Source organism: Macrobrachium rosenbergii, chromosome 29, assembly GCF_040412425.1.
Source record: "Macrobrachium rosenbergii isolate ZJJX-2024 chromosome 29, ASM4041242v1, whole genome shotgun sequence".
Lineage (NCBI taxonomy): Eukaryota > Metazoa > Arthropoda > Malacostraca > Decapoda > Palaemonidae > Macrobrachium > Macrobrachium rosenbergii.
In genome coordinates this window covers 9,283,773-9,307,242 of record NC_089769.1, presented here as the reverse complement: position 1 = coordinate 9,307,242, position 23,470 = coordinate 9,283,773, and the positions used below count along the sequence as shown (strand labels likewise).

The following is a 23,470-nucleotide window of genomic DNA, read 5'->3' as shown; positions in this document are numbered from 1 at the left end:
CCAGACCTGTGAAAATGAGCTTTGTCGTATTTTCTTGATGTGATTCTTACCGCATAGAAGATGTGGCGCCGAAAACGACGAGTACAGGAATTTAAATGGATACTCTTCTAAACAATGCACGCGCCCTCAGATGTCTTCGCTTTCGAAATGAACGACTCTTTGATCGAACCCGCAAAGAGGTCTCTACAAATCGGATCGCGGAAGAACTAAAAACATAGCGCGTACCTTTTCTTTTAGATAAAGTTCTCTGATTGTGCGTTTAGTCTAACTGCATTTCCTCAATCTTTTTTTTTTTTTTCTTCTTCTTCTTATAAGAACTAATGGACTGCAGTTTTTCGTACGCAAATGTTTGAAGATGATAATTTGAGAGATGCTGATTTAGGAAACTTGAGTCATTTATGCAATGTATTCAGTGAATTTATATATATATAATATATATATATATATATATGTATGTATATAATGTGTATTGCAGTCGTACCTAAACACTTTAGATGTATTAAGCTTAAGATGTAATATTTCATGGTGTAAATGTAAAGTTTTCATTATCAAACGACGAGCGTAAAACTACACTATTTCTGCAATTACCTCTTCTTTATGTAAATTATTTCCCTCGATTGCCATCACGAAAACGCAAAGAAAATTAACATTAAGCTTCACTGAAATAAGCAAAATTGCAGTTGGGTTTTCATTATTGAATTTTGCAAGATTGAAATGTGCCCGGGCTGTCAGTTATGTATGAAAGCATTCGTTTCTTAGTAATGGAATTTAAAGAATTAATGATAACTCGTTGTCTATCTCGCAGTGATTTAGAAATCCTGGTTTTTGCAATGAAGGCTAAAAACCCTTTGTTGGGTATCGCGAGTAGTTTAATGTATATCTTCATGGAGTTTTTAACGCGGTATAAATTTCAGTGTAATTCTTTCTCCATTTACCTTTTGTTCAAACATAGGTGCAAATATGGAGACTTGTTGCTTATGCATGTTCCATTATATATTTATATATATATATATATATATATATATATATATATATATATATATATAATCATATAGCTATGTATGTATATATAAATCTCACATGCACGGAGACGTTTTGATATTAGAAAATATTAGGCCACGCATATCGTTTAAATCCACTTTACTATACCTCGGGAATGTGTAAGTTATTCCCAAGGTATAATGAAGTGGATATCAAACGATATGCGTGGCTTGATATGAATGGAGTCTGAACTGAGCCAGCAATTTCTGCCATGCAAAGAAGAAGACTGAAAAATATACATACATATATATATGTATATAATGTATATATATACATATATTTTTGTATGTATATATAAATTTATATAATGTATATGCATCATTTTTTTCCCATTAATTCCAACTTCTTTATTCCATGAATGGCAAATTAGTTAATAATCAAGAACTAACCTAAACATCGTGATAATTAGGACTGAAGTGATATGATGCATATGATTTTTTACCGAGGCAAAAGTTAATGCACTCTGAGTCGATTAGATTCATTTTCATTTCAGCTATGTTTCGAACTGCCGTTATTGTTATTTATAGTTTTGTGTGGTGCATTGCGTGTTTATTGTGTATTGTGGTCTTACTGAATATGCCACATGTTTTCTTCTTTCGAAATGTCGATAACCTTCCAATCGAGCCTTTTGTTACTCCTACTCTTAATAGTGTAATGTATTGGGGCAGCTGCTTCGAACGCTTACGAGTCACGTGATATATATATATATATATATATATATATATATATATATATATATATATATATATATATATATATATATATATATATATATATATATATATATATATATATATATATATATATATATATATATATATATATATATATATATAATTTATACTATATTATATATATATATATATATATATATATATATATAATTTATACTATATTATATATATATATAATAATATAAATTATATATGTATGTATATATATGTATATATATACTGTATATATATATACGTGCACTAGCAAATCCAGAAAAATTTCGTGGGGCACCAACTTTCATATTATACACACTACATATATTTTTTCTTTCTCAATTTTATTATTATTTCTGTAATAGATTTTTGTTTCCCATTTTTGTATTTCTCATTTATGTTATCTAAATCTTCAATATTATTATTGTCATTATTTTTCATGGGGGGGGGGGCCATGTGCCCCGGTTCCCCGCCCCCCTGGATCCGCTAGTGTATACATGTATGTGTACATTCGTATATCTAAAGATTTACAAAAACAAGGTTGTATGCAAGTTTGTGTCTATTTATATATATCGCAGCATAAGCACACAAGTATAATCTAATTGAAGTTACTGGTATACTCTCTCTCTCTCTCTCTCTCTCTCTCTCTCTCTCTCTCTCTCTCTCTCTCGATGTTTCATCGATTCGTCTCAGTGCTATGCACTGTGCTTTAAATGCATGTGAGAGGGAGAGAAAGATTGGCAGAAAGAGAGACGAAAGAACAGGTTATCGAGGCTAATGAGCAAGCAAATGAATGATAGTGCGGACAGTAGATCGGCAGAGCCGTCGTTGTGATTCCAGAACGAGAAAAAAAAATTTGAAGAATAAAAGACCATTTGTTGTTGTGATGACGAGCAACAAAAAAGAACGCCACTGTCACCTCATTATTGAAATCAATATATGAACTGAGAGAGAGAGAGAGAGAGAGAGAGAGAGAGAGAGAGAGAGAGAGAGCGTGCATCGTATCGGCAGAAAACAATAAAAACGTTCGAAGTAACGAGTTAGCGTCATGAAACTGATAGCCAAGCTGAAGCCAGCGCTAGGTCATCTCCTCGACTAAAACACCTGTTTGTATTTGATATTTATTATTGCCCTCATCGTTCTGTCTGCGATGACGGTTGTCGTACTTGGCTGTGTGTGTGTGTGTGTGTGTGTGTCTGTGCGTGTGTTGAATCGTCGTTTTTCGTTGTAGCCGTCTTAGTTGTTCTTCGTAAAACGAACGCTTATTTTGTAGGACTGGGGATTTCTTTGTTGTTACGCCAGTGTTGTTTTCGCCTGATTGCGAAATATCGGGAATGCTGACCGATTAGCCGTTCTTTCGCTCGACTACGATTCTCGGAAAGGGATGATTCAAAAGCTGAGATATAATGAACTTGTTTTAATAGCCACGCTATGGAAATTCACTTGTAGCGCACGAGAGAGAGAGAGAGAGAGAGAAACTACCTTTAATCATTCCAGATATTTTACTGATTTTGATAAACAAACCTCACTTCAGTGGAACCGTCTAGGTTGCCGTTTTCGGCATAATTATGCATAAACCAAGGTGCAGGTATTTTTCTCCTTTTGCAGATAATAATCATGTACCCGGAAATTTCGTCTGTGTCCCGGAATGCGGAATTTTGGGTTTAAATGGGAAATTAATCGTGTTAATGGAATTATGTTTTTTTTTTTTTTTTCTCCAATCTCCGTTTTACACATTTTAATAATACGAAAGATATCCTGATGCCAGTAACGCTCATTAGTGCTTTAAATATATAACTGTATACAGACTCACAAACAATATATATATGTATATATATATATATGTGTGTGTGTGTGTGTATGTATGTATGTATGTATGTATATGTATTGCTACAAACAACGCAGATTCACTGTATAAAGTTATTACTTTCACTAAGGATCTCAATAATACGGAAGGTTCAGCAAGAAATTCTTTATTTCAAAGCTTTCTGAGGCGCGCCTGCCTCCATCTTCAAGAAACCAAGTAATATATATATATATATATATATATATATATATATATATATATATATAATGTGTGTATGTAGAGAGTGCGTGTGATGATTTACATTAAGAGTGAAACAACAAAAAAATGATCAGGAGGTTAATGGAAACGCCATTGAAGTTCATCTTTATGATTATGACTTATTGAAAACATAATCGAGACAAATATTCGCTTTAGTAATACCAGACGGCCGCCTGCCTATCTCTCTCTCTCTCTCTCTCTCTCTCTCTCTCTCTCTCTCTCTCTCTCTCTCTCTCTCTCTCTCTCTCTCTCTCTATTTTCGTTTTGTTCTTGTATACATTAATTGTAAATATTATTAATTAGTGGGTTTCAACTAGATTACTTAGAATAGTGGTCTATAATTGTAATCAAATGTTTTGAAGTGCCGTGTATTTCGACGTTGGTTTATCGCGGCCTTTTAGAATGATAGAATATGAGTCAATTAACATAATTAAATTTAGAGTGATAGATCACTTTTCTTCCAAGGTGAAACGCTGAAAAAGTCTGTGAATAATGATATAATGATATATCACAGAACGTTATGTTCTGTCAACCAAAGCGGTCATTTCAGGAGAGTGTTACCTTAGCTACTAATTTGTGCTTCCCCGAATTTTACTTAAGCTGTAAAATTTTGCACAAGCTGACTTGTATCAAATAAAATTTTCGTTTGTAGTTGCCATCGATTTTTCAACTGACATTTTAGGTTAAAGGCGATGTCATTATCAAAATTCATAATTCTTTGTTAATGAAAGTCTGCTTTAATAACTTAAGAAAAAAAAACATATGACTTTTTTGAGGGACAGGAATTAGGAAGTGGAATTTATATTGTCTCGTGTTGCATTCCGGAAGTGCCCGGCTTACAGAATCCTGAAATAAACTTTACATGAACGTAAGTTCAACATTTGTCTGGTTCGGTTATTTCGTTATATATATATACTCGTATATATATATATATATATATATATATATATATATATATATATATATATATATATATATATATATATATATATATATATTACAGAAAATAACTGAACCAGACAGATGTTGAACTTACGTTCATGTAAAGTTTATTTCAGGATTCGGTAAGGCGGGCACTTCCGGAATGCAATAGGAGACAATATAAATTCCAGTTCCTAATTCCTGTGGCTCTGTAAGAAGTTATATGTGGTTTTAAAAAATTTTTATATATATATATATATATATATATATATATATATATATATATATATATAATGTATGTATGTATGTATATATACTGTGTATATATATATATATATATATATATATATGTATATATAAAGTGTGTGTTTTATATATGATAGAAAAAGAATTAATGGATGAGATTAATACGTTCAAATACTACAGTTGGGATACCAAACGCATGTGCATTGTGTACAACTTTCCTTCCTTACCTAGTAGCATATAAATCTAATAGTTATATGACTTACCTTTTGAAGAATGGCTTAATATCGCTTAAAATAATTTAACGTTACTTAAAAAATGCCGCAGAATGTAGATATCGGGCATTAACATGCTTTCGGGAATTGTTAAGATTGTTAAGTAGTATTTATAAACTTTCTTTTCTCTGAGAATATACATTATATATATATATATATATATATATATATATATATATATATATATATATATATATATATATATATGTGTGTATATATATATATATATATATATATATATATATATATATATATATATATATATATATATATATATATATATATCTGACTCACATCAGGATCGAACCCAGGTCTTTCAATTAAAAGACGAGACCGCTGCCAACCAGGCCACACAAGTATAAAAGAAGTTGGAAACTGGATTCGAGCCAGATGTGAGTCAGAAATTTCTGTTCCACACGTAATTGTGTGTGTTGATTATATATATATATATATATAATATATCTATATATACATACATACAGTATATATATTGCTGGTCTGCTGGTATAGTGGTTAGTGTTGTGGAATGCCATTCAGATGTCGCCGGTTCGCGTCTCACCCAGGGCGATGAAAAATCAGTGGCTTTGTATCATGATCAGCTACCAGTGTGGGGTCTGCGGTAGGAGTTTGAAACCAACATTCTTTGGAAGCTTGAATTTCAAGTCAATGACCCCTTTGGTGTGCTTGTTCGATGTGAATAAGTTTCATCTTCTGAAATGATAATAATAATAATAATAATGTGTGCATGAGTGTGTTCGGTAGCGCACGCACTCATGCCAACTCGTTGTTTTATTATTGCTTGCGTGAAGTACGCGTTTAAATATATTTCACTACATTGTAATTGTGCGTTTATATATGTATTCTGTATGAGCGAACATTCTGTCTAAGACGTTTGCACGAGCCTTAAACAAAATCAATTCATAGGACTCTGTAAGTCTTATGGGCAACATTTTTCGGTGAACAGCGACACTTGTCTCATTCGTGTTATTTTTGTACATATAGCAGGTGCAGGGTTTGGTGCGTGCTTTAGAATACCAAGTCATGCACTCTGTATCGAGGCACTGATAGCGTTTGATAAAATGCGGTCATTAAGGAGGGATTTTGGCTCATCAGCTCCAGAACTTGGAGGAGTTTTTTCGGACAAGTAAATCCTTTCTTTTTCTATTTAATGTCGTGACTTTGTTGTTTGTACATTTGAATTTAATCGTGGCACTAAGCGACCTCCGTTGGGGGAAATAGAGTACACTGACGTACAATTGAATTTGTGGACGTTGAATTTAGAGGTAAAGAAAGACAAGTGTTGAGATCAATAAATGGCACGGTAAACTAAACTTCTCTGTCATCGAAGTTCCACACGCAAGTTCCTCAGAGATACCTGAAGAAGTGTCCTACTTACACAAGTCATTTGATATCATGGTCGTCTGTGTGGCATTAATGAGATTAAATGAAGAGGATGTACAGTTTTTGTATAAAGCTGCGTTTTTGCAAGTGGATCGTCGGAGAAAAGGCTTTCTCGCGAGGAATTTTGGTCAAATTGTGTTTTAAGTTGCGCAAGTGACGGTTTAAATAATGAATGCAATAAAACGACCCCATCGATTTTTAAAAATTTTTGCCTGTGGTTTACCTTTTTTTTTAATGGTTGTCCTACGTGTCTGTCTGAGTGTATGTGCGACGTAAACAGTTCATTTTGTCGACTTATTTTGAAGAACCGCATGATCAGTTTCCACCAAGTTGGCCCAAAGCATTTTGCGGTAAAGGGGGATTCGTGTTTGTCCAAATGAGGGGCCACGCTCCTTCAAAATGAAGAAATAGTGAAAATAAGTGGTTCCTCTAAAATTCCTCTTCGGAACCAATAGACTTGGAGGTACAAGTTTGAACCATGGCCCTGGGCCAGGATGGGGCCAGTAGGGGTTCAGAGTTTTTGATAGGAATATATATATATATATATATATATATATATATATATATATATATATATATATATATATAGATAGATAGATAGATAGATAGATAGATAGATAGATAGATAGATAGATAGATAGATAGATAGGGAAACATGTAGTTTTGAGTTAAGTTTGTTCAGGCATTAATCACAGGGCCAGGGTGCCACAATAGCTCATAAAGTTTTTGCATAGGATATATATATATATATATATATATATATATATATATATATATATATATATATATATATATATATATATATATATATATATATATATATATATATATATATATATATATATATATATATATATATGAAAAATCTCCTCGTTTATTTGTTTTTATTTATTCGTATGTTTGTGTTCATCTCTCAGGTACTTCCTTACGTCGCTTACTGTCATTCCCTACCGTCAAAGCTTGCAAAACGATTTATTTGTTAATGGCGGGTATACCTTTTACCATACATATGCACATTGTTGATTATAATAATGATAATAATACAAAGGTACGGGTAGCGGTAAAGAAGTAATTTTCTAGGAAATTTATGGAAGAGATTGATTTCGAAACAGAAAATATGACTACAAAGATGACAAGCACGTGTCATACCAAATTTTGTGTTCTGGTGCAAATCTTTAAAGAATTCGGCAAACCTTTTCCCTTCTAACTGAGGAAGTGAAAAAAAACCGTTCGCAATAGGCACCACCTAACTTCACCCAAGGTATGAAAAGGTTTCAAACAAAGAATCTGAAAAGTGGTATAGGTCAAAACAAGCTGGAGACTGATATTTCGGCCTACCACCCACGCACACAGGGAGGCCACAGTAATAGTTATGAAGTTTTAGTCTTTGCAGTGATTGTTATTGTCAAGGGTTCAGTTTAGGTAAATCCCCATTTGTTATTTGAATTTAAAGTGAACTCTATTTATTCTGTAGTACAATTTTACTTTGAGCATCAGCATTTTTTATAATGTGGTTCTAAATTATCTCAAGTGATTGAATAATGTTAGTTTCTGTGTTCGCTTGTTATAAAGAAATCCAAAAGTTTTTAGGCGTTTTAAGCACCAGTTACTGTCTTAAAAATGTATTTTAGTCATACTTGCAGTACAACGACAGTCAATTTCAATTACTTCTGAAGTGTGACGTCAGCTGTTGAATATGCATTCTTTTGCCGTTGATTTTAATAAGCATCGCCTACAAGAAAATATCGATGAAATTATAACGTGATTAATATGCTTAACGAATGACTATTATATTAACATTTGCGTTAAATTTCTTTATAAATAAATATCACGTTGATTTTAAATTTGTTTATAAATGTATATCACGTTGATATTGTTTCATGCACTTTCAGAAAGTTTTCATGGTAAAATAAGATTTACAGGCATTTGTGTTTTTTTTTATCGTTCCTCTTCGGTTTCAGCATTGAAATCTGCATCAGTGCTGTTGCAACTGCTCACGGAAATAGTTATTTGCCCTCGGCTTACTGATGCACCCGCAAGTTAAATTTGCAGTTATTTATAAGGATGTATATTCTGTGCGCCGAGAATTGTTTCCAACCTTCCCAGGTCACTTATTGTGGGGAGTTAGATAATGTCTTGCGACCTCCGAAACTGGCGGCTAATACCAGTGATTTTGATCTCCCGTTTTCTCCTGTTCGCAAATCTGAGTCATTCAGCGTAATCCGCAGTGATTTTTGATGCTTTAAGAATTCAATGGAATAATCTAGAAACGTGAATAAAATAGAACCTATTTCGTTTGCGTATGTATCTTAACATACTGTGTGTGAACTGTCTGTTCACATGGATAGATATGGTAAGTTGTGAGATGGTTTGTTGCCTCCATGTTGTAGCAGCATAGTTGGATGCCACAGGCCTAACATATTGTAGATATTCGTTGGCCCCAGATAGATTACATTGAAATGTAGTTCACGATCGGTGTTGCACGCAAGCCGGCGGTGCGGGTCAGATGGTCACAAGAAGAGACGATAACGTCACTCACTCGGTGCTTTTTAGAGCGTAAAATTTTTTGAGCGATTAAAAGCATTTTCCTTATACTTAGGTAAAATAGGTGTGGTCTCTAAAAGTTCTTGTAAACAATTGCCTGCTATTGTGTATGGTTTGTGGTCGATTTTTATTATTTTCATGTAGCCGACGAGACATTGAATATTTCAATTCTATTTTCCTTCCTTACGTTTTCTGCATTCATTTCTAACCGAAGTTGCCCCTCCTGTCGGCCTCAGCATGAAGAGATAACAACATCGCATTTGTGCAAGTGTCATGCAGGTGTATTCGTGTAGGTCGTGGATCTGTTTCGCTTTAATTACAAAACCCGCCAGTTTGGTAAAAACAAGAAATTCAATATATTTTGATAAATTGACAGTTCATAACTTTTGTTTAATAATTCAATTTGTTTATTGTTTGGAAATTCTACAAGAAGTAAATATTTAGTAAAAACGCGTAAAAAATGTCGTGGTAGGTTGAGGAGGCCTGAAATAAATGAAATGATTAATTGCTGCTGACCTCAAGGGAGTCTGTGGTTTCTACTCGTAAAAGTTAAGCAGTTATTAGTCTAATGGTCTTGGGAAATCCCAGTGAGAGTTTTGTTTTAAGCAGTTCCTTGTTAAATTGAATGAAAAATAGTGCACCGGGACTTTTCAGACGAAAAGAATCATACATTATAAGTGAGACTGTTAGTGATATACTATAATTAGCACATGCTTTTACCTACGGTTTTTCTCTCGTGGACATGCCTTTTTATATATATATATATTATATATATATATATATATATATATATATATATATATATATATATATATATATATATATATATATATATATATATATATATATATATATAAAATCGAGAAAAATGTGTATTCTTGTAGTTGTATCTCTGTGGTAATCATCCGGGAGTTGATAAAAATCTAGAGCGTGGAGAGAACAGCCTCAAATGGGAGGAGCACATGAGCAATGCATTATCCCTCTGCTAAATCGGGTGTACTGAATTTGATGCTGTATAGACCACGAGACAGCTGCAGCTATCGCTTGAAAAGCCTGGGGACGTTAGAGAACTGGATTCCCAGTAAAGAACACAATGTTGCAAAGCTGGTATCCAAAAACTGCATATCATCTTATAGATAATTGGAATGTTACAAAGCTGGATTCCCAGTGCTGCTGTTGCTTTATAGAACATGGGGACTCTAGATGGAGTTCCCATGTGGCCGTCACCTTATAAGAGTGTGTGGATGTAACAGAGCTGGGTTCCCAGAGCTGCCATCACTTTACAGAGCATGGGGATATTACAGAGCTGGATTCCCAGAGCTGCCATCACTTTGCAGAGCATGGGGATATTACAGAGCTGGATTCCCAAAGCTGCCATCACTTTACAGAGCATGGGGGATATTACAGAGCTGGATTCCCAGAGCTGCCATCACTTTACAGAGCATGGGGATATTACAGAGCTGGATTTCCCAATGATACTATCATTTTACAGAACATATAGAGAGCGGGTGATCCAGTTTTGCTATCAACCTTAGAGCATGGGGATGTTATCACGCTGGATTCCCAATGCTGCCATTTTATAGAGCAAGGAGAAGTTAAAAGAAGGATTCCCAATGTTGCTACCTCTTCATAGAGCACAGAGACGTCACAAAGCTGGATTCTCAGTGCCGCTACAACTTCTTGAAGCTTGGGTCCGTCACAGTTTCCCCCAGCGGATCAGCCACCGTCTTTCCTGAACTTTTTTTTTGCCCGGTCGGTGCTTAGAGCACTGATGTTATGAAATAAAGGAGAGATAAGGAAGGTGTAAAGAAAAGAAGAAAGGAAACAACAGATAAAAGTGTTAAAAGTTGTTTTTGGGGGTGAAATGGAAGAGGAAAGGAAACGGAATATCTGTTGTTTAGTTTTATTCTTTCTGTGCGCCTCTTCCTGTTTGTTATAGATGGTACTACTTTAGGGTGTTTGTTTGTAAGAGCTCTCCTTGGGAAAGTTAGCTCGACTAGGGTGACACGGTCTTCATTCTTCCGTTCACATGGATATTATTACCTATTTTGTACTCTGTAAATAATATTTTTTCCATCCCTCCCCTCTCTGACTCTCTTATGATGTGTGTGTGTGTATATGTATATATATATATATATATATATATATATATATATATATATATATATATATATATATATATATATATATATATATATATATATATATATATAATTATATAATATTATATAATATGCATATAAATATAGAAAATAGTGAGTAATAGTTGTCTAAATACTTTAGTGAAATTCTAGAGTTTACTAGTCTGTGATGGAACTACAGACTTTTATACTCCTAATTATCTCTAAAGGAATTTTTACACGAAACTTCTTTGTAGTTCCTCATTATTTCGAATAAAATTTATCAAAGAATTTCTGTTTATATAGAGTTATTTCCTTGTCAATACTTCTATCTGTGATGGGCGTATAATGAAAAAAACTTGATTTCTGCTTGTGCTTCTCTGGGTTTGAAGATGCTATCAGTAATGGTAATTCTGCTAATTAAAACAATGTCCATTTTTCCGGTTTAACACCCAAATACAGTACATTTATCTCGCAGGGAAAACATTTGCACTTTGAACACTCGGTGTAAAGGTATATAGTCTTGATGCAAGGAAACTTATTTTGGTTTAATTTTAAAGAGTAATTTACCTTAGTCGCAACATGTTAAAAAGAAACAAGATAACAGAATTGATAATTATTAAAGTAAGGAGTAGTAGTTAACACAAATATTTCTATACTTTTGCCTATTAGGATGAATTGTCTTTCCAGGGATTTGCAGTTTTATGCTATTTATGTCAATGTTGGCCATTAAAATGTGAAGAAAACAATTTTGTGGTTCTTAGAAGAGAACTTGCACGTCGATATATTTCTTTTGGTATCGTTTGAAGCAGGACTGTTTTAATTTACTGTAGTGTGTTTATAAAGAAAAAATGAAAATGAAGGTTAAAGTGATGAGTTTGAGCTAGCAGAATTTAAAAATGCCTGGGATACACTTCTAAAAAAATCAGATAATAATGATGGATAGATTTTTTAACCATGCAAAACTTTGATAAATTTTTGCCCAATGATATATTTTTTACCGCTTATGACAGGTACATAATAAAGTTGTACCTGTAATTAAATGTTTTCATTTATAGCACGGAATCGCGACAAAGGGAAGCATAAATTTAAACTGTGTATGTGACGTACTTCCTATATATGTAAGATGTAACTGAAAAATTATTCAAACTTTGCCATCATTTTTGACGGCTTGAGTATACTAATGTTGACTGAAGCACTTGACGATTTGTAGAAGTTACTTTGTTGCCAGACTTTGAAAGTAGTGTAGTTATGTTCTGTGGGATATTAACAACATATTCTTAGTAGAAAATAAGATAGTAGAGAGGTTTTGTTGAAAAAACATGAAATAAAACTGGAGCAATTAATTGATTCTCGATGAAAGACTATTTTGCTAATGAACAATATGAGCAGGAAATTCAGACAAATAAAGATGTACCAGGTGATAAAGAAACTACTTATAATTAGTATAGGTACATTATTATTTTTCTGTTTTGAATAGTAGCCTGCCCTACAGTTTTGTATGGATCATGGACCCTTTTTTTGTATTTATTTACCAGGTCGTGAGATGAATGGCTTAGGAGAAGAGGAAGAGCTCCCAAGTCGAAGAGGTCACCCTCTGTATGGCCATGGAGTTTGCAAGTGGCCGGGCTGTGAAGCCATTTGTGAAGACATTCATGCCTTCCACAAGTTAGTTTTAAAACTTGCTGTGCTCTGAGATGTTTAGTAATTTATTTATACTTTCATATTTCTTTCAAGAAAATAGATAACAAGAATACTGGAAGCCCTTTAGTGTGTGTTTTACTGTCGTTTCTGTAAATTTGCAGCTATTTTTTTCAGTTTGTAAAAATTTTTGTAATAAAGAAATAATTGAGTATTTTTATGTTCATTCTGCAGACATTTAAACACGGAACACACTTTGGATGATCGCTCAACAGCACAGGCACGTGTACAGATGCAGGTAGTCAGTCAATTAGAACGACAGCTCACCAAAGAAAGAGACAGATTACAGGTAAATTCTCCAAACTTTTGTTAAAGGTCATCTATAAATTTCTGTTGAATTGTAGATAACATCAGACTAGATGGAAATTTTTTTGTATTTTGAAAAATATACATTAAATGGTACTTATATAACTGTCATTTCTCAGATTGGGGGAATACATTATCAAAAAATGAGGGAAATGTAATTGAGAGGGTAAAATTGAAGGAGAAATGAGTCAATGTGTTTCTCACACTTAAGATACATATTCATAATGAAATTTTAAAAGTTGAAAAATATCTATCCATCATGACAGGCAATGATGAACCACCTGCATATGAACAAGCAGCACCAACAGCAGCAACAGCAACAACAGCAGCAGCAACAACAGACATCTCATCATCCACCACCTAGAGTCTCAACCCCAGAACCTCCTCCCCCTCAGCCTAAACCTCTTGAACCTCCATCACAAGTAAGGATTTTCTCATATCTTTCAAACTAGAGTTACATTTAACATTCATCGTGTCAAATTTTATATATATATTGTTCCAAAATTTTGATATTGGGGTTTAACATCAGGAGTAATCTTTGAAGGCTAGTGCGAAGTGGAGTGTTGTCAGCCGTTGGGAAAAGTACACGATCCATAGTACGGTAGTTTAACTATGCAATATTACTTTATTACATTTCGTGACTCATACAGTTGGCCCTGAGAATTTTTTCCAAACTAATTTAATACTGGAGCAATACAAAAGTGGAAAGAGCTAGAACTGCAGTATAGAGAGACCAGATGGAACAGATGATAGACAAAGGGTGAAAAGCAGTGCATTTGGGCTGGAGGAATACACTCAGTTCTGCCTAAAGATTTCCATGTAAGATGGAATAAAGACAGTACAGTACTCTCTACAAGGTGGCATAGGTAGTAAGTGAAGGGAAATTATAAAAGGCATAATTTGGTGTCTTAAGAAGTTTTTTCAGTTCCCTTTAGTAGGAAAATTTTTTTAGGCAAACAACAGATAAAATTTTCAAGCAGATAGATGGAAATATTGTATAGTGTCTTTAAAATTTTATAAAGTTCACATTGCACATAATATGCAGTATCCTTCTCGTTCACAGAGTCCTGGTGGTATCCTGCCAAAACTCCCTCTTGGTGCTGGACTGTTAGGTGGTGGGGCATTAGGTGCAAATCCCTTAGGTCTGCCTCATTCGCCTATGGCACAGATGCCACCCGTTTCCTTATTCGGGTAAGATTTTATTGTTTGTAGTGTTTTGTTATGATTGCTAGATTGTCGCAATATTGATAATACAGTACAGTATTGTGAGTTGTCTGTTTTGCAGACCTAGCCTGCAACAGTTATTGCTCGTATTGTGGGTAATACAGTAATGCATTGGCTGTCATGTTAATGTTGTTAATAGAAATATCTTGAAAAATCTATATGAACAATTGCCTTACTGTGATGACCAGTATTGTGGTTAGGAAGAGTGATTTATGAAGTTCATGTGTATCATACGTTTCCTTTTTACTGTCTCTAAAAGATAAATTTTTAATATCATATATAATGGATTTATGTGCAAGAAACTTAGTGGTTATTTCAGATTTGGAGGGATACAAAAAACTTGCATTATTTATTATGTCTGAAAGGTTTTACTACAAGTAAATGTAGTAGTAACAACTAGAAATGATAAAACAGACTTACCTGTCAACAGGTAATAACCTAATGTATCATGAATTGATGTAGACTAAATTTTCTTCCTCTGTTGCAGTGCAATTGGATCTAGACCCCCTCCAATCCTTCAGCCACCAACACCTACAAGTTGTGGTCCTCTAAGAAGACGCCTTACAGATAAGGCTGCTCTTCTTACTCCAGGTAATTTTTCATATCCTTAACTGTTGCCTCTCCTGATGACATATCCAATTTGCCTTTTTTTTTTTTTCCCTCCCTTTGATCCTGTTTCGCAGATCTGACTCCCTTGGTGTGTACAGTGCTCTCTCTCTCTCTCCCTCTCTCTTAACAAAGCATCCAGGAGCACTAAAGAGAGCATATTGTATTTAATATTTTATATTCTTTTACTGCATTAAATGAAAAATTTATTAGGTGATAATAAAGCTTTGGCAAGAAGGGAACATTTTTTATTTTAATTTTAGAGAACTTTTTTATCTCCACTGAATTATTGTAGTTGTTCTCTTAGGTCAATCTCACGAAATGAAGCATGGACCAAGTTTTCTGTATGATATTCCATGTGAGTAGAAATCTTACTCATTAAATAGATAATAATCTTTGCAAATGTGATAATTTGACAGCATATATTATTGAGAGATTAGTATAATACTCAGTTATGTATTATGAACACATAAGAATTCATATGAATGTTAGCTTTTAAGTAATCATTACATTATTGTAATGCAGTAAGTGACATTACTTGAATCACTGCATTTACCCGTGCTAGTACTGTAGTTCAGTTTTCATAATAGAGAGAAATACAGTCAGGGCAGATGCTGTTTAAGATCTGGGCTTGCATGCTGCTGTATTGTTTAATTGCACCATTTCATCAGCATCATGCCATGACTCAAAAGTCATCTCTTGTAAAAATTCAGTCAAATTACGAGTAAATGTTTTGATTACTTGAGTTTTAAATGTGGCCATCTGGAGAGTAGAGGTGCACCAGGCAGAGCACACGAGCACACTGGCCAGTCCTTCCAGCCCCATGCTGCAGTTTTGTAAGGCTCTGCCTCTATTTGGCTTTCCCTTTGAGGCTTGAATTGTAGAATGTATATTGTAGTTAGAGACACAGCACAGTACTATATTGTTGTTCAGATTTTTTAGGTTTGATTAAATTGATAGATAATATTCATAGAGCATAAAAATGGCATTGTTTTATTTCCAAAAATCAATAAGTAATAGAGGTAAGGGTATTAACATGATGCAGCATTGAGGTATGGTTGGGCAACAACCCATCCTGACCCACACATGACGTAAGGCCTTGCTTGCTTTTTGCTAGGGCCGCTAGAGGACTCCCAAGTGACTAGACGCCGCCTGGCAGACCGCGCTGCTTTAGACGTTACTGAAGGTAACCAGTTGCACACACCCTCCTCATTTTTGGCCTAAGTTACTCATCAACTAAATCTGTTTCCATGCTTTTTGCATTTTTCCTTTTAAATTTAACCTTTGCTTAGCTCTGGAAGCATGTATTTTGCCTTTTTAACGGTTGATGTTTATGCCATCATAACTCTGTTTCCTGCATGTATCATCCTCTAAAAAAATTTTTATAGTAAAACTACTCTTATAAATTTCACTTCCTTAACACATCCAAAATGTAAGCAGTCTTAATTTTTTGACACTTTAAATGACACATGCATGTTGATTCTGTATTGTAGCCACTTTCTGTTCTAACAGACACACTTTCCAGATGTTTGTATAAGAATACGTACAGAAAAATGTTTTTACAATATTATTGAAAATTATGAGACCAAACACTAAATCAGTGTGCAGTTTATTTAAAAAACTTGCACAGTTCATATGTAGCTTGTTATTTTAGGTTTAGGAATCCAAAAAATATATTATCAGAAGGCATCAGTATGTATTGTACTTATGTCAATACACACTAACTCCTACTTAAGTCAATACACACTAGCTGTCACTGCTCCTATACAAAATTTATGGCTTTTTTATTTTTTACCACAGCTTAACAAAATACCGTTACATGTAAGCATGTAAATTACAGCACTGAATATACTTGAAAATTTTTCTATCCCAATTCTGTCCTTTGAAGATTTAATCACTATTAAAATTGTTGATTTACTTACCATTAAGTGTTGATTTCTTTTGTTTTTAAAATAATCTGCACTAGCTTATCCATTTACCTTGCAATGCTTCATCCTATTCCTTTTGGCCTGTGTCAGATATGCCTCGGTGCTCCTTGCCTCGCTATGCCTTTCAGATGTCCTCTGTTTATATCTTTCCTTCTATTTCTTCATCTCTCTTAGGTCTTTCATATATGTTAGACCGTGCAGGACTGGATATACAGCAAGGTCTGTATTTTCATCATTAGGCCTGTGTTTACTGTTGTGAATGACCTCAATACAGTATTCTTGTGTTGTAGCTTGGACATAAAATTTTGTGTACATGTTTGATATTTGTTATATCTTCAGTCTGCTCTAAAGTTGGAAAAATTTGTAAATGACTGAAATATTTTTGTATATTGCTATGTTTGTAAAAATGTAGGTGGTCAATTTAAATTTACAGGATCACTGTAAACTTTTAGAAGTACAAATGCTATACTTTTTTTCCCCTTCACAGAGATCCAGAGAAATCGAGAATTCTATAAGAATACTGAAGTTCGACCGCCATTCACCTATGCATCCCTCATCAGACAGGTTAGATCATTACATGAATCTAAATATTTTACATTTGAAATTGACATGAAATAGCAGCATACCTTATTAATGTATTAACTTTCAAACACTTTGTCTGAAAATAAAAATTATACATTCAAATTTATAATAATTTTTAATACAGTTCAGCATTTAAAGTAATGCTGTGATGAGACTTGCTTGAATCTCAGTCCCCAAATGTATATTATTTTTTCTCTTATTTTCTCAGGCAATCATAGAGGCTCCTGACAAGCAGCTAACCCTAAATGAAATCTACAACTGGTTCCAGAACACCTTCGCTTACTTCAGACGAAACGCAGCCACTTGGAAGGTGCATAAAACATATATGCTTTTGTTGTATTTTAACAAAATTATCAATGACATGGCTTTCCTGGTGACTCGTTTTCTTTCACAGATTCTCTAGTCTAGACTATCATTTCAAGTAAATCATAAGTTTGATATTTTCAATATCTAGCTATTTAATTCATCACAGTTTGTGAAGTTGCTTTATAAACTTTTTGTAAAAAAGAAACTGTGACTAAACAAAATGGCCATGACTGAGTTTGAAATGATGAGTATTTATCCTTTAGCAGAATTTTAGAGTTGCAGTTTTCAGTCTATATGCTTCTTGCTTTTATAGAAGTCTCGGCAAATATTCCCACATGTTTTAGGATTGAAGGTGAAGTAGGGATTTTTGTTGCTGTACTTCCTTCAGTTTTATATCATCAGAAATTGTAAATAACTGGTGATGAACATAGGTAATTGCAGAACACATTTGTGAGGACATGAGTAATCACTTTATTAATAATAATGATACTCTTATTTCCCTGACGTAATCATTTGGAAGTTGTACACAGGCACACTGACACCTAGATCCTCGGCCCCCTCCACTGCTCGCAGTCACTAAGTCTTTTTTTCTTCTTTATCTCCTCCTCCTGTATGTTTGTCTGTCTTGAGTGCCCGCCAGAGATCAGAGATGATTATTTAAGTTTCCCAGGACACTTATGCTTGTTATTGCTAGCACCAGTAAAAGCTCTTCTTTTTTAAGTTTTGTTCCCCTATGAAGTACCATCTGGCTGAAGGCTGTCGCGTCTTGGCGAGTTATGACAGGCCTGGTCTCTTTGACGCTCATAGATTGTAGAGTATTACTCTTTTTTTTTTTTTTTTTATTTATGCATTGATTGCATGTGGTGCCTATGGCGAGTACTGGAAAGTTGAGACCATAACGTATGTTTTTTTATTATTTATGAATTGCAGCATGAAAATGAGTAACATTTTTGAAGAGTTAATTTCATGCACTGTAGCCAATGTAACAGTTATAATTATTATTATTATTATTTTAGGCCAGTAACACTGATTAGCTGCTGCTTTGGCTGCTCCATAGATCCAGGAATAATCCACTTTATTTTCATCATATGTTGTTTTTGTTTTGTTATTAATTTGCTTTGTGCTTACTGTTTTGTGTATTGTTCCGTTTAGAATGCCGTCCGCCACAACCTGTCCCTTCACAAATGTTTCATGCGTGTGGAGAACGTCAAGGGAGCAGTGTGGACTGTGGATGAAGTGGAGTTTTACAAGAGAAGACCTCAACGCTGCAGTACTGGGTATGTTGCCGTGTCTCATGCCCCCCGCACCTTTTCTTTACCATACTTGCCTCCCGCCCCTCCTGGTACTCTTCGCGTCCTTCGCTCTCTGTGCCTATCAGAACTCTCAGTGGCTTCTGCTGCAACAGGTAATTTAGATTTTCAGAGCGTGAGAGAGCGAAGGGCGCTCCCTGTATGTCTCTCTGCCAGGGGCCTTATTTTATGGGCGTGTGGGTGAGTTTTCACTTTTTCCCCTAGTTTTTCCTTGTGCTTTGACTTTTTCTCTCTTTTTCTCTAATGTCATTGTTGGTGGTCCAGAATGCGATCCGCACCAACCTCTCGCTGCACAAGTGCTTTGTGCGCTATGAGGACGACTTTGGCTCGTTCTGGATGGTAGATGACGCCGAGTTTGTGAAGCGACGACACCTCTCCCGCGGCCGTCCCCGGAAATACGAACCCAACACCCCACCACCACCTCACCAACCCCACCACTTGGGGCTCCCGCCAACCCAAGGGCATCCCATGGCCTTCCATGCGGCATTCCCGCCCCTCTCAGGGCCGCCCCCACCCCCACAGTAAGCACTGCTCACTGGCTCAGCAGCTACTGCTGCGGGCGGGTGGGGAACCTTTTATCGGTGCACAGCCTCCCCACCCGCCCGCTTGCCTGCACATCTCAACACCCACTCACTCATCACCTCATTTTTCATGATATTACAATTATCATGTCATTTTCAATCATTAGAGACCGTTTTATTGCGTAACTTTCTGTATGCTGACATTTATTTCTTTTCTCAAGTAGTGGAAAAGTTTCTTATAGCGGACAATCAGCAGTGTGTGGAGGATGAAGTAGGGTTATTTTGTGTCTTTATTAGCAAGACGAAGATTAGGGTTACAATACTGAGTATTCTACATTTGCACATGTTAGTTTTACAACATATCTGGAAATATAATCAGAGAATTTTCGTAAGTCACTCATCAGCAGTAGAACTAAAAGACAATGGACTCTGTATTTTCACCATTTTATTAAGCCTACAAGTTTTTATTTGCCTGGAAACAAAACATTGTATTTTCACCATTTGATTAAGCTTAGAAGTGATTGTTTGCCTGGAAACAAAACATGGCCATATTTACAGTAATACTACTGAAGCAGTATGCATTTTAATAAATGGAGATCACAGAGACAACCATATGTAAATAGTACCCCATTAAATGATCGATTCTGAAAGACATAAATATTCATGCACTGAAAAGTAAATATATATTTATGGTGAAGTTTACATACTCTTGAGTTTTGACATTACAAACTAGCAGAATTTCATGTCATCAGAAAAATGATAGCCAGTAATAGTTTAGAAATGAAAGAAGTACTGATAGTGAGTAGCGTGAAAGGGAAAGTTTATTTCATTAGACTAATAATCATTTTCAGTGTATTTCATTAAATCATGTCTTTCATCTTGGGCAATAATCCTAGTACTTTACCTGTATGCTTAACTGTAAAAATTACAATTACTGTATAGTATTAAACTGTTTATTGCAACATGAGGAAAAATACATGCCTGCCTTTAATAAAATACTTTTGTTGGAAAGTACTACAATACTGTATCGTAAAGTTACAAGGTTTATTGTGCCGTACATCAGAAATTCACACATTTTTTCCTATTGCTAAACCAATTTTAACATTTCTTTGCTTTTTATTACCTAGTTTTCCCATTCCCATTTTTTCGTTCCGTGCGGTTGCCATTTTATTTTCGTAAAGTGAAGAATTTCATGCGTTTTTTAAATTAATTTCTCTGGAATTTTACCAAGACAATTTATTTTCCATGTGTTATTTTTTCCAGTCATCCATATACTCTGAACGTAATCACAGTGGAAAAGCCCAGTACTGTACAGTATATGTTTTGTCAAGTTTTGGATAATTTCAGTATTAACCACAAGTCAATGAGTATATGGATGATTTTTATTTTTTATTTAAATTAATTTTATATTTGTATTTTTACAGTTTTTATTTGCCATCCTATTCTAAAAGACTGAGCCAAAATTTATAGATTTAAGTATGTAAACACACCCAGACGTGTTGGAAGCTTTGAGTATTAATTAAATATTTATAAAATTGACAGTTTGTTTTTTATTGCTTAAAACTATAAGCATTACTAACCGTTTGGGTGTTGTCAGTAGAAGTAGATATTAACCTTCGTCTACCAGCTTAGCCAGAGGACATCACGTTTTGTGAACAGCAGCAAGTATTTTCAAAATCTCTTCTCTTCAATCTTTTCATTAACTTTTTTGCCTTTTTCCATTTTTATCTCTTGCGTTTTTCTTAGTGGATGCCTACCAGTTGCTTTTCTGATGTTTCAAATTTATCTTTAAAACTCTATAGATGTTGTACTGTTTTCAACACTTCTTGGTGTTTTGCACTCTCCTTAAATTGTCTTTAATTGCTTGTCATTTCTTCACCTTAGATTTTTTCCTCTCTGCTTGGTAAGTCCTTGGCCTGGTCATCTGCTCAAAGAAGTAAGTTCAAAATTAATTATATTATACTACAGTAGTCTAATACAGTTAGAAAACATGAATTAAGTTGAGGGTTGTTATTGAATAACATGATTAGATGGAACTTACAACCACAGACTTGTTTTTATGGTAACGTAAGTATTGCATGGTAAGTGTGTAAGTTGGAGCCGTACTGTTGTATTTTAATAATTTTTTTTAAGAAAATACAAGTTACTTGCATGTTTATATATTTCTAATATCTCATTGTTTAGTACAGTGTAATTCTACACAATAGCTTCCATTGTGGAAAATTTTAATCCCTGTTAATATTTGTTTTTGAGCAATGGAATATAAAAATACTGGTAACATATAAATAATTACTGATATCACTTTTAATATGTTTATAAATACTGGATTTACTATACTTGCATCAGTTTAGAATTAGTATTTACAATAACTGAAATCCACAGGGGTGTGCCAAGTAAGAGTCCAACATTGACGGGTAGTCCTACGCTCTATGGTGAAGCCCTTAATGCTAGTCTCCAGGTATGATATCTGTTTATTTATGATTGTTGTTCTTCAGTGTTTAAATAAATACTGAGCTAGCTAATTATTTCAAATCAGTGTTTTGTAGAATACAATCTGTTGCCTTACTCATACAGTTATTTTATTAAACTTGAAGGACAAACCATTTTAAGAATTTACATGCAAAGGTTAGCTGTGTGACAGCAGACATTAAATACTGTTACAGATAGTAAAAAAAAAAAAAAAGGCTAATTCACAACCCACTTGCTCTAATCAGTAGGGCCATGGGGTTAGGAAGGTACTTTTAAAGACTAAAACGGGCCTCCCTAAACAGAATCTTGACTCAAGAACCGTAGAGTCCTTTCTTTGGGCAAATGCTATTTCTGTGTGAGAAACACTTGGTCCTTCCTTGAACAAGGTCCACATGCCTAGGCAGGTCAGAGTAGTAGTTTTCCAATTGTGTCCATTACAGTTTGACATCAGTGTAGTGCTTACAGTCTAGTGGGTGTGTCCAGCCACCCCATTGGCAAGTGATTTTATTCAGTACACTTAGGGTAGTGGTCCATCTGTATAGGAGGAACGCAGAGTAGGGGTGGTCTGTTTTACTTTCTTTGAAATAGCCTAAGGCTGGCATGTAGTGCTCAGGCTGGGGTAATTGTCCTATTCCAGACTCTGTCGCATCTCATCTTGCTGATTTGCCACACAATCAAACATTGGGGCCAGTGACAAGTGATGGGTGTGACAGGCAGTGGGTGTAGTTCAGTACTTTTGAAAGTACTGTTTTGGGATACAGGCTGGGGCAACACATCACAAAATTTTTGTATACCTTGTATCACACTTAGATCTTCTCTTTGGCAGTAACCATATTATGACAGCAGTGTATTGAGCATGGGAGAAATTGTTCTAGTTCCTCTTTTCACAAATTGTACTAAGTGAGTCAAGGTCAGTGTGAACAGCAAAGGGAGTACTTTGAGGTAAAATTTTAAATTTTAAATAGCAGATTGTGAAGGAGTAGGCAAGTAGTACATTGTCATAGATGATGAAGACTTAGTTTTGGCTGGGCAGAGTTTCCTGCTGAAGTAACAAAGTAGCAACATAACTGATATTCATGGCAAGGGTTAGGATTAAAATACATACTGATTTTGGGACTGACAGTTATGGGGCTAATTTGAGGGCAACCTTTGTGTTGCTGTAGGTGCAGGTTGATCAGGTTGTCACTTCAACTGTGCTTT

General features: G+C 34.7%; 2 protein-coding genes across 25 annotated transcripts in view; one reads left to right on the top strand and one right to left on the bottom strand.

The window, feature by feature from the left end:
* FoxP (forkhead box P) overlaps nucleotides 1–23,470 on the top strand; it is a 1,520,060-nt gene that overhangs the window by 1,479,276 nt on the left and 17,314 nt on the right. For 6 of the 24 annotated variants that reach the window (XM_067130981.1, XM_067130975.1, XM_067130974.1 and 3 more), the window contains 11 exons: nucleotides 12,856–12,985; nucleotides 13,193–13,307; nucleotides 13,591–13,746; nucleotides 14,370–14,515; nucleotides 15,036–15,139; nucleotides 15,450–15,512; nucleotides 16,272–16,340; nucleotides 17,570–17,646; nucleotides 17,873–17,974; nucleotides 19,545–19,801; nucleotides 22,184–22,259. In XM_067130981.1, coding sequence (XP_066987082.1) covers nucleotides 12,856–12,985; nucleotides 13,193–13,307; nucleotides 13,591–13,746; nucleotides 14,370–14,515; nucleotides 15,036–15,139; nucleotides 15,450–15,512; nucleotides 16,272–16,340; nucleotides 17,570–17,646; nucleotides 17,873–17,974; nucleotides 19,545–19,801; nucleotides 22,184–22,259 — 1,295 coding nt within the window. Of the gene's footprint in view, nucleotides 1–12,855; nucleotides 12,986–13,192; nucleotides 13,308–13,590; nucleotides 13,747–14,369; nucleotides 14,516–15,035; nucleotides 15,140–15,449; nucleotides 15,513–16,271; nucleotides 16,341–17,256; nucleotides 17,302–17,569; nucleotides 17,647–17,872; nucleotides 17,975–19,122; nucleotides 19,248–19,544; nucleotides 19,802–22,183; nucleotides 22,260–23,470 lie in introns of all 24 variants that reach the window. The other 18 variants (XM_067130990.1, XM_067130985.1, XM_067130989.1 and 15 more) reach the window with 7 other exon arrangements.
* The window catches only part of LOC136854586 (uncharacterized), a 65,700-nt gene continuing 63,730 nt past the window's right edge, over nucleotides 21,501–23,470 (bottom strand). The window contains exon 14 of the transcript XR_010857738.1: nucleotides 21,501–21,725. The gene's annotated coding sequence lies outside the window, so the exon portion shown is untranslated. The remainder of the gene's footprint in view (nucleotides 21,726–23,470) is intronic.